The sequence below is a fragment of the Narcine bancroftii genome, chromosome 9 (genome assembly GCF_036971445.1).
Source record: "Narcine bancroftii isolate sNarBan1 chromosome 9, sNarBan1.hap1, whole genome shotgun sequence".
Lineage (NCBI taxonomy): Eukaryota > Metazoa > Chordata > Chondrichthyes > Torpediniformes > Narcinidae > Narcine > Narcine bancroftii.
In genome coordinates this window covers 55,824,210-55,836,589 of record NC_091477.1, presented here as the reverse complement: position 1 = coordinate 55,836,589, position 12,380 = coordinate 55,824,210, and the positions used below count along the sequence as shown (strand labels likewise).

At 43.4% G+C, this 12,380-nt stretch overlaps 1 protein-coding gene across 5 annotated transcripts in view; it reads left to right on the top strand.

Moving 5' to 3' along the window:
- Window positions 1–12,380, top strand: part of kif20a (kinesin family member 20A) — a 122,426-nt gene that overhangs the window by 42,741 nt on the left and 67,305 nt on the right. For all 5 annotated transcript variants that reach the window (XM_069899213.1, XM_069899209.1, XM_069899210.1 and 2 more), the window contains exons 10-12: window positions 4,581–4,724; window positions 9,904–10,069; window positions 10,896–11,069. In XM_069899213.1, coding sequence (XP_069755314.1) covers window positions 4,581–4,724; window positions 9,904–10,069; window positions 10,896–11,069 — 484 coding nt within the window. The remainder of the gene's footprint in view (window positions 1–4,580; window positions 4,725–9,903; window positions 10,070–10,895; window positions 11,070–12,380) is intronic.

The window sequence follows — 12,380 nt, the reverse complement described above, 5'->3', positions numbered from 1 at the left end:
ACTGCACACAATACTCCAGGTGTGGTCTCACCAAGGCCCTGTACAGCTGCAGTAAGGTATCCTTGTTCCTAGACTCAAACCCTCTTGATATGAAGGCCAACATACCATTTGCCTTTTTAACCGCCTGCTGTACCTGCATGCTCGCCTTCAGAGACTGATGTACAAGTACCCCTAGGTCTCTCTGCACTTCCCCATCTCATAATCTATTGCTATTCAAATAGTAATCTGCCCTCCGGTTTGTATTACCAAAGTGGATAACCTCACATTTATCCACATTGTAGTGCATTTGCCATGTGTCTGCCCAGTCCCTCAATGTATCCAAATCACACTGGAGCTTCCTGACCCCCCTCTTCCACGCACACAACCCCTCCTAGCTTAGTGTCATCTGCAAATTTGGAGATATTACATCCAATCCCCTCATCCAGATCATTAATGTAAATTGTGAACAGCTGGGGTCCCAGTACAGATCCATGTGGTACCCCACTGGTCACCGCCTGCCCCTCAGAAAATGAGCCATTTATCCCAATTCTCTGTCTTCTACCTGCCAGCCAGTTCTCAATCCACATCAATACTTTGCCCCCAATCCCATGAGCCTTGATTTTGGAAGCCAGACGTTTATGGCACGGTGAGGCAGCGGAGAACTGTGGCTTGAGGAGTGTCAGGAACTTGTCCAGGATTCGCTGGAACTCATCTCTGGGCGTGCTGATCGTGGCCATCTGAGGTTGCTCTGAGCGGGAGGCATTGAGGCGAATGGCCTGGAAGGTATGGGTGTCCACCAGGCGCCTACCTCGAATGTCCACGAGAAGCCCGTGTGCGAGGAGGAAGTCTGCACCCAGGATGGCAGTCGGGAGGGATGAGACGGTGAACCTCCATGCCGTTGCGTCGGCCGCACGGAGGGGAGGCCCACGAGGTTGGTTCCTGGATTCGATGGCTGGGATGACGCTGATCTGGGCTCCAATGTCAATGAGGAACCACCGGCTGCTGACTAAGTCCCGCAGGCAGAGAAGGCTGTGTCCTTGGCTAGCCGCCGCAGCCATTAACAACAGGCAGCCTGGTCGTTTCCCTGGAACGAGCAGGACTGATGACACTTCCGAGCCTTTGCTCCCCAGCGCTGTTGATAGAAGCAGAGACCTGAAGCGGATGCTGTGGCCTTGGTTATGTTCTTGGGGGCCCCTGTAGGGGCCGAATGCTCTATCGCAGCACTAGGGGCTGGCTTGGCGTAGTCGTGCCCGTGCCTCATGACCTGCTAGACCTCTGAGCCCTCTGAGAATCGTGTGAGGCATAGCTCTTGGGCCTTCTGGGTGACCTTCCTCTGATCGGTGAAGCTCTCCTGGACCAGCAGCAGCCGGATGTCCCCAGGCATATGGTCGAGGATGATGTGTTTGAAGAGTGGGCAGTTGGTGTGCTCACCCATGAGCACGAGCATATCGTCCATCAATTCCATCGGGGATCTGTACCCCAGGGCGTCAAGGTGCAGCATCTGAATGGCATGCTGGTGTCTGGATAGTCCGAGGGACTCGGTAAGCACTCGCTTGATGGTCTCATACTTGTCCTCGGCGGGGGGGTGCTGAACAAGGTGCAGCACACATCTGGCAGCATCCTGGTCCAGGGCAGCGACCACATGGTAGAATTTGGTCGTGTCGGACAAAATCTGGCGGAGGTGAAACTGGGTCTCCGCATGGCCGAACCAGGTTTCCAGCTCCTGAACCCAGAAATCAGGCAGTTTTACGGTGATCCTAGGCTCGCTCATGGTGGGTTCAAAGACGTTTGAACCAGTCGGGTCACCAATTGTAGCGGCGGCTACACTGCTCCTGCAATAACACACACAACCAGATGGGTTGAGCTCAGTGAGCAGACTGTTTTATTGCAGACTGCTGGGCTGCACTTATACTCCCAGCCTGGACCTGGCTGAGAACCGCGCTGGAGGGTGCTGACGTCACCTGGGCATCACGTGGTCCCCCACCGCGGGTTTCTGAGCCCCGTGCTGGAAGGAAGGGAAAGCCCCGTCGGCACCATTTTGGCCAGCTGCCCCGCCGCGTGGCTTACAAGCAGGGCCGGTTCGCATGCCTCGTGGTGAGCCACCAAAAGGAAAACAAAAAAATTGTAAAATGCAATCGTTCCCAAGGGGCTAGTGGAGACTGTGTCCTTGCTGGGACTCAACTCCCCCTCTCTGTAACTAGATCCTGGATTTCCTAATGGAAAGACTGCTTTGTTCAGATCAGTAGCAGAATGTTGAGCACCATCATGGCATCACTGGTACACCTTAGGGCTGTATACTCAACTCAATCCAGGTCACACTACTGACCCATGACTGCATTGCCAGATCTAACGCCAATGAGTGTCATCAAGTTTGAAGAGGGCAATGATAGTCGGCCTCATCAGCAATAATGATGAGTTGCTCCACAGACAAGAGGTGGAAACTCTTGTGAAATGGTGCAAGAGTAACAACCTGAGTTTCAATGTGGACAAGGCAAAGATGATCCTGAACTTCAGGAGGACCAGGAATGACCACCCACAACTACACATCAACAATCTGTAGTTGAGAGAGTGGAGAGCACTGAGTTCCTTGGAGTTCACTTAACTAGTGACCTATCGTAGACACTCAACATCTCCCTTGTCAGGAAGGCACGACAGCATTTCCTGAAAAGACTGAAGCGGGCAAGGCTTCTGGCCACCATTATATTAGCCTTCTATAGAGTTCTATCGAGGGAGTTTTGGCTGGCTGCAACACAGTGCTGCAGAGAAATGGATCAGAGATCAATCCACAGGTCCATGATTGGCAGAGAGGATACCTAGCGTCTCCCTTCCCCCTTCCCCACCTATCGATATGATCTGGGATTGTCTGAAGAGGGCATGCAAAATTATTGAGGAGAACCCCTTTCACACGGCACTTTTCAGTTGCTCCCGTCGAGAAAAAGATACAGGAGTATCAGGCTATGAGAATACTGATATTTATTTGTACAGATGAAATACTTGTCCTGCATATATACTGGTTGTGTCTGCATATTTTGCACCAAGGACCAGAGAACGCTGTTTCATCAGGTGGTTGTTGTACAATCAGATGACAATAAACTTGATTTTGCTAAAAGTAAATATTCTCTGAAGTAACACAAATCTTTAAAGATGGGAGCAAGTATTCAGCCAACGGAGTGACTTGGCCATGCTTTGCTCATAGCAATGGCTTGAATAATGTTTGAATAAAATTGCATCAGTCTGAATGAAGAGCTGGCTGATGCTGCTCGCATTTGGGATGACTCTCTTAATGGGTATCCTTATCCCTTTGCAGTAAGAATATTTATCAATATATTAGTAAGGCTTTATCTGGAAACTTGGCGGAGGGGGGGTTAATTGTTATTTTCATAGAAAATGACTGAAAATAAAGCAAAATGCTTTATGGTTTATATACTTGTGCAACTGAAGTTTGTTTAGTTTAAGTACAGTAAAGTAATTTTGTGTTAAACTGTTTATTCTTAATGCTTTGTACAAGTTGATCTCAAGTAATCAGAAAGCTTGCTTATCCAGCATCTACCAATCCTTGTAGGTGCTGGATACTAGGGGTTTTACTGTAATACTATTATTAAATAGCAAATTGTTCAACAGGTTGGAAGTAACTGATTCAGGCATGTTTATATATTGTATTGTTTAAAACTGAGGTGACAATATGCCTGTTCTGCATTGACTTTACATTGAATAGAATGGAAACTTCCATTCTAGGAATGTATCATGGGGAAGATGTTTATGGCCAGGATGGCAAACCAACTCAAGATTTTTAAAGGAATATACATTCATATATCATGTGTGTTTATATAACTTTTGCCTCCTCAAATCCCCAGTGTAGTTTGATTTGGCGATAAGTACTGCAAGGTTTAGGTACATTTGATCCTAAATGATGATACTTCTAACAGTGCAAAACTCCTCTTTTCCAACCACCCCCCCACGCCCGCTGCATATCTATAAATACTGAGCTGTGTCTGAGAATGTTGCTTGGAACACAGACTTATTAGCAAAAGAGATGGTTCAAAGCCAGGCCTGTAACTCTTTTGTGGACAGTACTTGAATGTTGTAGGCTTTCCAAGAATGAAGTCTGCAATGCAGAAGAATTTCTAGGATCGTTTGACAAATATTCTGTTGGCATAATAATGTGGCCCACTTATTGGGATTGAACAAGATTAGTTTAATAGACTTTGTCTAATGTTTTGAAATAATTGGAGTGAAAATGGCCATTTGATCATCAGGTTTCCTCTCTGTCCATGGCTCCCTTTTTATATCTCTTTTTTCTGATGAATGTAGCAACCATATCAGATGGTGCTGTGTTTTGTTTTCTAAATTCACATTGCTCATTTTTGTAAATTAGTTTGCTGCGATCTGCATTAGCTATCCTTTGCTTACATGAATCGTAAAAGGCTGGAAGATTGCAAATTTGTTGGTTTGAAGAATTTTGTAACAACACCAGTTGTGAAGTAAGTCAGAAGCAGCTTTATGAAATCGCACAACAATTGTCAATTCCCTCAAGATAAAGTAAGGAATGTTTTCTGCACTCAAGAATGTGCCTGAACATGAATTTCTTTTTTATTGTCCAGACTAACTGTGTGTGACTTGGCTGGCTCTGAACGTTGCAAAGAACAGAAGTGTGGTAACAGGATGAAGGAGGCAACAAACATCAACACTTCCTTGCACACACTTGGCAGGTGTATCACTGCCTTGCGCCAGAACCAACAGATCAGGTATGGGCATCATTATCATATTTTACATTTTGAAATTTAAATTCTATTTTAGATATCGCATGGTAAAAGGCCAAACCTGTGCTGCCCAATTAGCCTATAAGCCCTGGTACATTTTAAAGGGTGGGAGGAAGCCGGAGCCCCTGGGGAAAACCCACTCAGACATGGGGAGAACATACAGACTCCTTACAGACAGTGTGTGATTTGAACCCCAATCCCAATTGCTGGTGCTGTAGCGGTGTTACACTAAACGCCACGCCAACTGTGCTACCCTTAATATGGGTAATTTTAATGTAGGGTGCACCATATCATTGCCCTTATTACACAATCTTGAGCAGCATTTTTAAGGAGTTGCTTTTGAGCTGAAGTTAGAAACTGGGGCGAAGGTATAAAAAACTGTCGATGAAATCAATGTTGCTAAATAATGTGTTATAGAACAAATATTTCAAGTTAATAAATTATCTTCTCTAGTAATTATGGATGCCACGGTTAGCATAGCCACTAGTCCACCACTATTACAATGCCAGCAACCCTGTGTTCAAATTCAGAATGGTCTAAGAATTTTGTATGTTCTCCCAGTGTCTGTGTGGATTTCCCTGGGGTTTCTTCCCACCCTACCAATACTCATGGGTTTGTAGTTAATTGATGTATTTGGATGGTGGAAGGGAAGAGAGTACAGTTACTATTTCAAGGGAGAAGGTGCCCAGAAAGTTGATAAGTCTCCTGGACCAGATGGATTACACCCTCATGTTCTGAAAGAAGTAGTGGTAGATATTGATAATGTTCTCTTTCATGAATCTTTAGATTCTGGCATGGTCCAGGAGGACTGGAAAATCACAAATGTCACCCCATTATTTAAGGAAGTGAGACAGCAGAAAGAAAATTAAAAACCAGTTAGCCTGGTGTCAGTGGTTGGAAAGATATTGGATTTGATTGTTAAGGATGAGGTTACAGAATACTTGGAGCCGCTTGACAAGAGAGGACAAAACCAGTATTGTTTTCTTAAGGGAAAATCTTACTTGACAAACCTAGTGGAATTCTAAGAAGTGACAAGCATGCTAAATAAAGGAGATGTAGTAGATCAGAGTTGGCCAAACCACAACTCACAAGCCACATATAACCATATAACCACTTACAGCAAAGAACAGGCCAGTTCGGCCCTACTAGTTTTTGCCGTAACAAATACCCACCCTCCTAGTCCCACTGACCAGGACCCGGTCCATACCCCTCCAGTCCTCTCCTATCCATGTAACTATCTAGTCTTTCCTTAAATGTAACCAATGATCCTGCCTCGACCACGTCTGTCGGAAGCTCATTCCACATCCCCACCACCCTTTGCGTAAAGAAATTTCCCCTCATGTTCCCCTTATAATTTTCCCCCTTCAATCTTAAACCATGACCTCTAGTTTGAATCTCCCCCACTCTTAATTGAAAAAGCCTATCCACGTTTACTCTGTCTGTCCCTTTTAAAATCTTAAACACCTCTATCAAGTCCCCTCTCAGTCTTCTATGCTCCAGAGAAAAAAGCCCCAGTCTGCACAACCTTTCCCTGTAACTCAAACCTTGAAATCCTGTCAACATTCTCTGCACTCTCTCTATTTTGTTTATATCTTTCCTATAATTTGGTGACCAAAACTGTACACAGTACTCCAAATTTGGCCTCACCAATGCCTTGTACAATTTCATCATAACCTCTCTACTCTTGAATTCAATACTCCGATTTATGAAGGCCAATATTCCAAATGCCTTCTTCACCACACCATCTACCTGAGTATCAGCCTTGAGGGTACTATTTACCACAACTCCTAAATCCCTTTGTTGCTCTGCATATCTCAATAGCCTACCATTTCATGCATATGACCTATTTAGATTTGCCTTTCCAAAATGTAACACCTCACACTTATCTGTATTAAATTCCATCAGCCATTTCTCAGCCCACACCTCCAGCCTTCCTAAATCACCTTTTAATCTACGGTAATCTTCCTCACTGTCCACAACACCACCAATCTTTGTATCATCCGCAATCTTGCTTATCCAATTCTCCACCCCTACTTCCAGATCGTTAATATATATAACAAACAAAAGTGGACTGAAGGCCGATCCCTGAGGAACTCCACTAGTCACTGGCCTCCAATTGGACAAACAATTTTCTACCACTACTCTCTGACACCTCCCATCCAACCATAGCTGAATCCATTTCACTACCTCCTCATTTATACCTAATGCCTCCACCTTTTTTCCTAACCTCCTGTGGGGAACTTTGTCAAAAGCTTTACTAAAGTCTAAATAGACAACATCCACAGCTTTCCCTTCATCAACCTTTTTTGTAACCCCCTCGAAAAACTCAATCAGGTTTGTCAAGCATAATCTACCCCTGACAAAACCATGCTGATTACTCCCTAGCAATCCCTGTACCTCCAAATAATTGTAAATACCATCCCTCAGAACACTTTCCATCAACTTGCTCACCACAGACGTCAGACTCACGGGCCTATAATTCCCAGGTTTACATTTAGACCCTTTCTTAAACAGCGGAACCACATGCGCCACCCTCCAATCCTTTGGCACGACCCCCGTGGCCAGTGACATCCTAAATATCTCTGTTAATGGCCCCATTATCTGTCCACTAGCCTCCCTGCATGTCCTTGGGAATATTTTGTCCGGTCCCAGAGATTTATCCACCTTTATCTTTTTCAACACAGCCATCACTACCTCCTCGGTTATCCTTATATGCTTCATTACCTCCCCACTATTTTTCTTTACCTCAACTGGTTCAATATTTTTTTTCCCTAGTGAATACCGAGGCAAAGAAATCATTCAAAATTTCCCCCATTTCCTCTGACTTCTCACTCAGCCTACCCTCACTATCTACAAGGGGTCCAATTTTATCTCTCACTAATCTTTTAATGTACTTATAGAAACCCTTTGGATTTATTTTTACTCTGTCTGCCAAAGCCTCTTCGTGCCTTTTTTTTGGCCTTTCTAATTTCTTTTTTAATATTCCTTCTACACTCCTTGAAGTCCTCCTTCAAATTGTCAGCTCCCTGTTCTTTATGCCTCTTGTACACCTCCCTTTTTCTCCTAACCAAATTTCCAATATTCCTCGAAAACCAAGCCTCCCTATGACTTCCAGCCTTTCCTTTGATCCTCACTGGGACCTAACTACTCTGTACCCTCAAAATTTCTTTTTTGAATATCCTCCATTTCTCATTTACACCCTCACCTGAAAATATCCTGTCCCACTCAATACTGCCTAAATCCCTTCTTATTCCTTCGAAATTTGCTCTTCTCCAATCCAGAACCTCAACTTTAGGCCCCTCCTTGCTCCTCCCTAAAACTAACAGAATTATGATCACTAGACCCAATTGGATCTCCAAAATTAATGTCTGATACCTGACCTAGCTCGTTCCCTAACATGTAATGAGTAACTCACAGAAATATGTTGGTTGATACAGGAATCGTTTGAGCCAGTGGTAGTTTTAGTGGGCATGGCTTGTGAATGTTGCGGCTCCCAAACATCTGAAGTTTATCGTATGTTATCTCTTGCATTAAGCAAGTCTGGCCACTCCTGCAGTAGATGTTGTGTATTTGGATTTTCAGAAGGCCTTTAAAAAGGTGCTGCACATGAGGCTACTTAAGAGGTGAGCCCATGGTAAAACAGGAAGCATACTAGTTGGGGGAGAGCATTGGCCAATTGGCAAGAGAGTTGGTACATGGGAATCGTATTCTGGTTGGCTGCCAGCTGCTATTGCTGTTCCACAAGTCTGTGTTGGCAGCTTGTGTTGTGTATTAATAATTTGGGATATGGAATGAATGTCTTTGTTGCCAGGTTTGCAGTTGATACGAAGGTAGATGGAGGAGCTGGCAGTGTTGAAACAGGGAGGCTGTAGAAGGACTTAGACATGTTAGGAGAATTGGCAGAGAGGTGTCAAATTCAATTCAAAATGTACAGTCTTTCCGTACACATCAGTATAAAAAAAAATAACGAGTGAGAAAATTGAAAATACTCAGATGCAGAGGGGGAGTCCTTGTGCAGGATAGCCTGAAGGTAAACTTGCAAGTTGGGTCAGTGTTGAAGGCAAATGCAATGCTGGCATTCATTTCAAGAGGAATAGCCTATAAGAGCAAGTGTGTGTTATTGAGGCTTTATAAGGCACCAGTGAGGCAAAGGGTGTGCTTTTGGAGGGGATTCAGAGGAGGTTCACAAGGATGATTCTGGGAAGTAATGGGTTATCATATGAGGAGAATTTGAAAACTCTTGGCCTGTATCCATTGGAATTTAGGAGAATGAGAGGGGGATCTGATTAAAACATTTTGAAGGGCATGGACAAAGTAGATGCTTTGTTTCGCATGGTGGGAGAATCTAGGTCTAGGACGAGAGGATACAATTTCAGAATCGAAGGGTTAGAGCAGAGAAGCTAGAAATTTCTTCAGTGGTAAATCTGTGGAATTTGTTGCCCCAGGCAGTTGTGAGGTCATTGGATGTATTTAAGTCCGAGATTGATAGTTCTTGATTAGGGCATCTAAGGTTATTTCAAAAAATGGATCAGTTAATGATTAAATGGTGGGGCAGACTCGATGGGTTGAATAGCCTATTTCTGCTCCTGTATCATAGACTTAAGACCCTGTTTAATTTTTTTTTTAATTTAGACATACAGCACAATAACAGGCCCTTTCAGTTCATGAGCCTGTGTCACCAATTGACCTACAGCCCCATGTATGTTTTGAAGGGTTGGAGGAAGTTGAAGTCCCCAGGGGAAAACCCATCCAGACCCAGGGAGAATCTACAAATTCTTTGCAGACACCATGGGATTTGAACCGTGGTTCTGATCACTGCTGCTGTAACTGTGCTGCCTAAAGTATGATATTATGCTATATCTTTTGAAAATTAAAAAATAAGAATAATTGCTAAATAGTGGCATTTATTTGTTTTGTCATTTGGACACTCTGGAAGCGAACCTAAGTGACTTCCTACTGGAAAAAAGACTGCCACTTTGCAACAGTTTAAGTGTCCCCTTTGGTCATTTGACCTTGTAATTGCTATTTGTTCACAGTAAAGTATTCTTGAAGTTGCAGTAAATATGCTGTTTGACCGTAGTTTCTCCAGTATTGTGTTTTTACTTCAATCAAGACGTCTGCAGACTTTCATGCTTTACTCCTGAAGTTTCTTTGCTGTTTACAGGTCAAAGCCCAATGTGGTTCCTTTCCGGGACAGTAAACTGACTCGTGTATTCCAAGGGTTTTTCTCTAACCATGGGAAATCGTGTATGATCGTGAACATTAATCAATGTGCATCCACATATGATGAAACACTACAAGTCATGAAATTCTCAGCTATTGCCAGCCAGGTGAGCAGTTCAGCTCTTATTATGGACATTGTAGATGATAAATTTACAATCTTCTTGGGAAATGTCACTTGTAATAATTAGAATCTGTATTGGGGTTTGGTTTTGCTTTCGCAGTTGAGATTGGATGGTCATCCTGTGTATAAACTACAGTTAATTTTGTAGTATTCTTCAGCAAAGCCACCATGTTCTGGGTTTAAGTCCCATTTATAGATGCATGCAGTGAATTAAGGCCGACTTCTAGAATAATACTGTGGCAGGGCTACAATATTGATGTTGTTTTGAAGAGGACAGTGAACAAAAATCCATTTACTTTCTTGCATGAAAAAAGTATATAATCCCATTCTTTGGAAGAATGTGTACCTGGTTTCCTGATCCAATTGAGATGAAAACAAGGCTCTGCTTATGCTTCAGGGTCTCAATGATATGTTTGATTTGCCTTATCACTGCAAAGTAAAGCTTTAAGGTAGTTTATTTATTTATATAGCACATTTAAAACCAGACTTCACAACTAGGCAATTATTTAAAGTCCAGAATAAAATGATTATAAGAGGTTAGGACTCAAAATGCTAGTACATCTTCAATCTGGATATAGAGTTGATAAGGGGCTGATTTGAATGTTGTTCCTCAGTTTGGGGGCTGCAATAGCGAAGGTCCGATCTCCTCTGAGTTTATGATTTGAGTGCAGAACAGCCAACCGGCCCAAGTTAGCCAACCTGAGGGGTCTAGAAGTGGAATAAGAAGTTGGTGTGACCCATGTTTTAATCTTATTTACTGCATAAACCCTGTTGAATAGGGTACGCCAGATTGATGCTTCTTTTGTTTGTAGCTGATACAGGCACCTACAATGAAGATATTTCCCTCTATCCGATCACTACTCCGAGAGCATGATGGATGGAACAACTGTAATGCACAAGAACCAGTTGAAGAGGAAGAGGAATATGATAATGAGGAAGATAATGAAAGTGAAGATGACCCTGATATCAGTACATTGGACAAGGAGGTGTGTTAATAGTATATGCTAATGAAATGCTTCTGCTTTATCTGGTTCCATATAACCATATCTTTAGGAAAGCAAGAAAATCTGCAGATGCTGGCATCTAGTGCAGCACACAAAAGTGATGGAGAAGCTTGTAGGTCATGCAGCATCCCTAGGAAGTGAAAGGCAGTAAATGTTTTGGACCTGAGCCCTTCATTAGAAGTGATGAAGCAAAAGTTCTAAAGACGGTTGTTATTGCCTTGTCTAGGCTTGGATACTTGGTTAAAGAGCTTAGAATATTATAATTAGGAGTAGGCTATTTGGCTTTTTGCATCTGGTCAAGATGCTCATTGAGTCTTTTCTCTCCATGCCACTTTTCTGTACTAATCCAGTACCTCTCAATTCTCCTAATACGGGTACACAATCCTTTATCCGGAATCCTTAGGGGGACAGTGTGTTCTGAATTTTGGATTTTTCCAGATTTCGGAAAGCCAGATTTAAGACCACCCGAATTGTGCTTCCATATCCACCCCCACCCCCTTCCAGTCGCACTGCAGTCTCCTCCTTCCTCACCCGCCCGACTCATGCTGCTGTCTGCCCCCCCAAACCGTACGATTTTGTTTCAATCAGATTGAAATCAGCCTACTTAATCTCTCCACGTAGTCCCTTGTACCCTGTCTTAGGGATTAATCGAGTGAACTTTTACTGCACTCCTAGCCTCAGTATATTTCAACCCCCCCACCCCCAACCTTGGATAGCGGCCACACCTGTGTACAGTATTTTGGGTGCTATCTCACCAAGGTCCTTTTATAGTTTGAATAACATGCCATTAACCTTGTACTGAAATCTTCTGGGAATATAGGCCTACATATACTTTTCCCAATTGCTTGATGTACCAGCATGTTCAATAGGTAGTGTGGCTAGTGTAGAGGTTAACACAATGCAATTACAGCATCAGCAAAAGCCAGGTCCGAATCCATCACTGCCTGTAAGGATCTGTGTTCTCCCTCTCCCTCTGCCTGTGTGAGTTTTCCCCAGGTTCTCTTTTCATCCCACCCTCAAACCTACAGGGTTGGTAAGTTAATTGGGTTTCATGGGCCAGAAGGGCCTTATTACTGTGCTTTATCTTTAAAATGAGGGGGAACAAGTACACAAATGCCTCTGAACACAAATATTGCATTTCTATTTTTTGTTATCAGTGTATGACATCACATTTTCCTACATTTTATTTTCCCATTCAGTTAGCCACTCTTCATTCTCTTTATAACCCTGTCTACCACCCAGTTTTGTACCACCTATGTGGTGGAAAGTTGGATCTGATGTGGTTGTAGGACA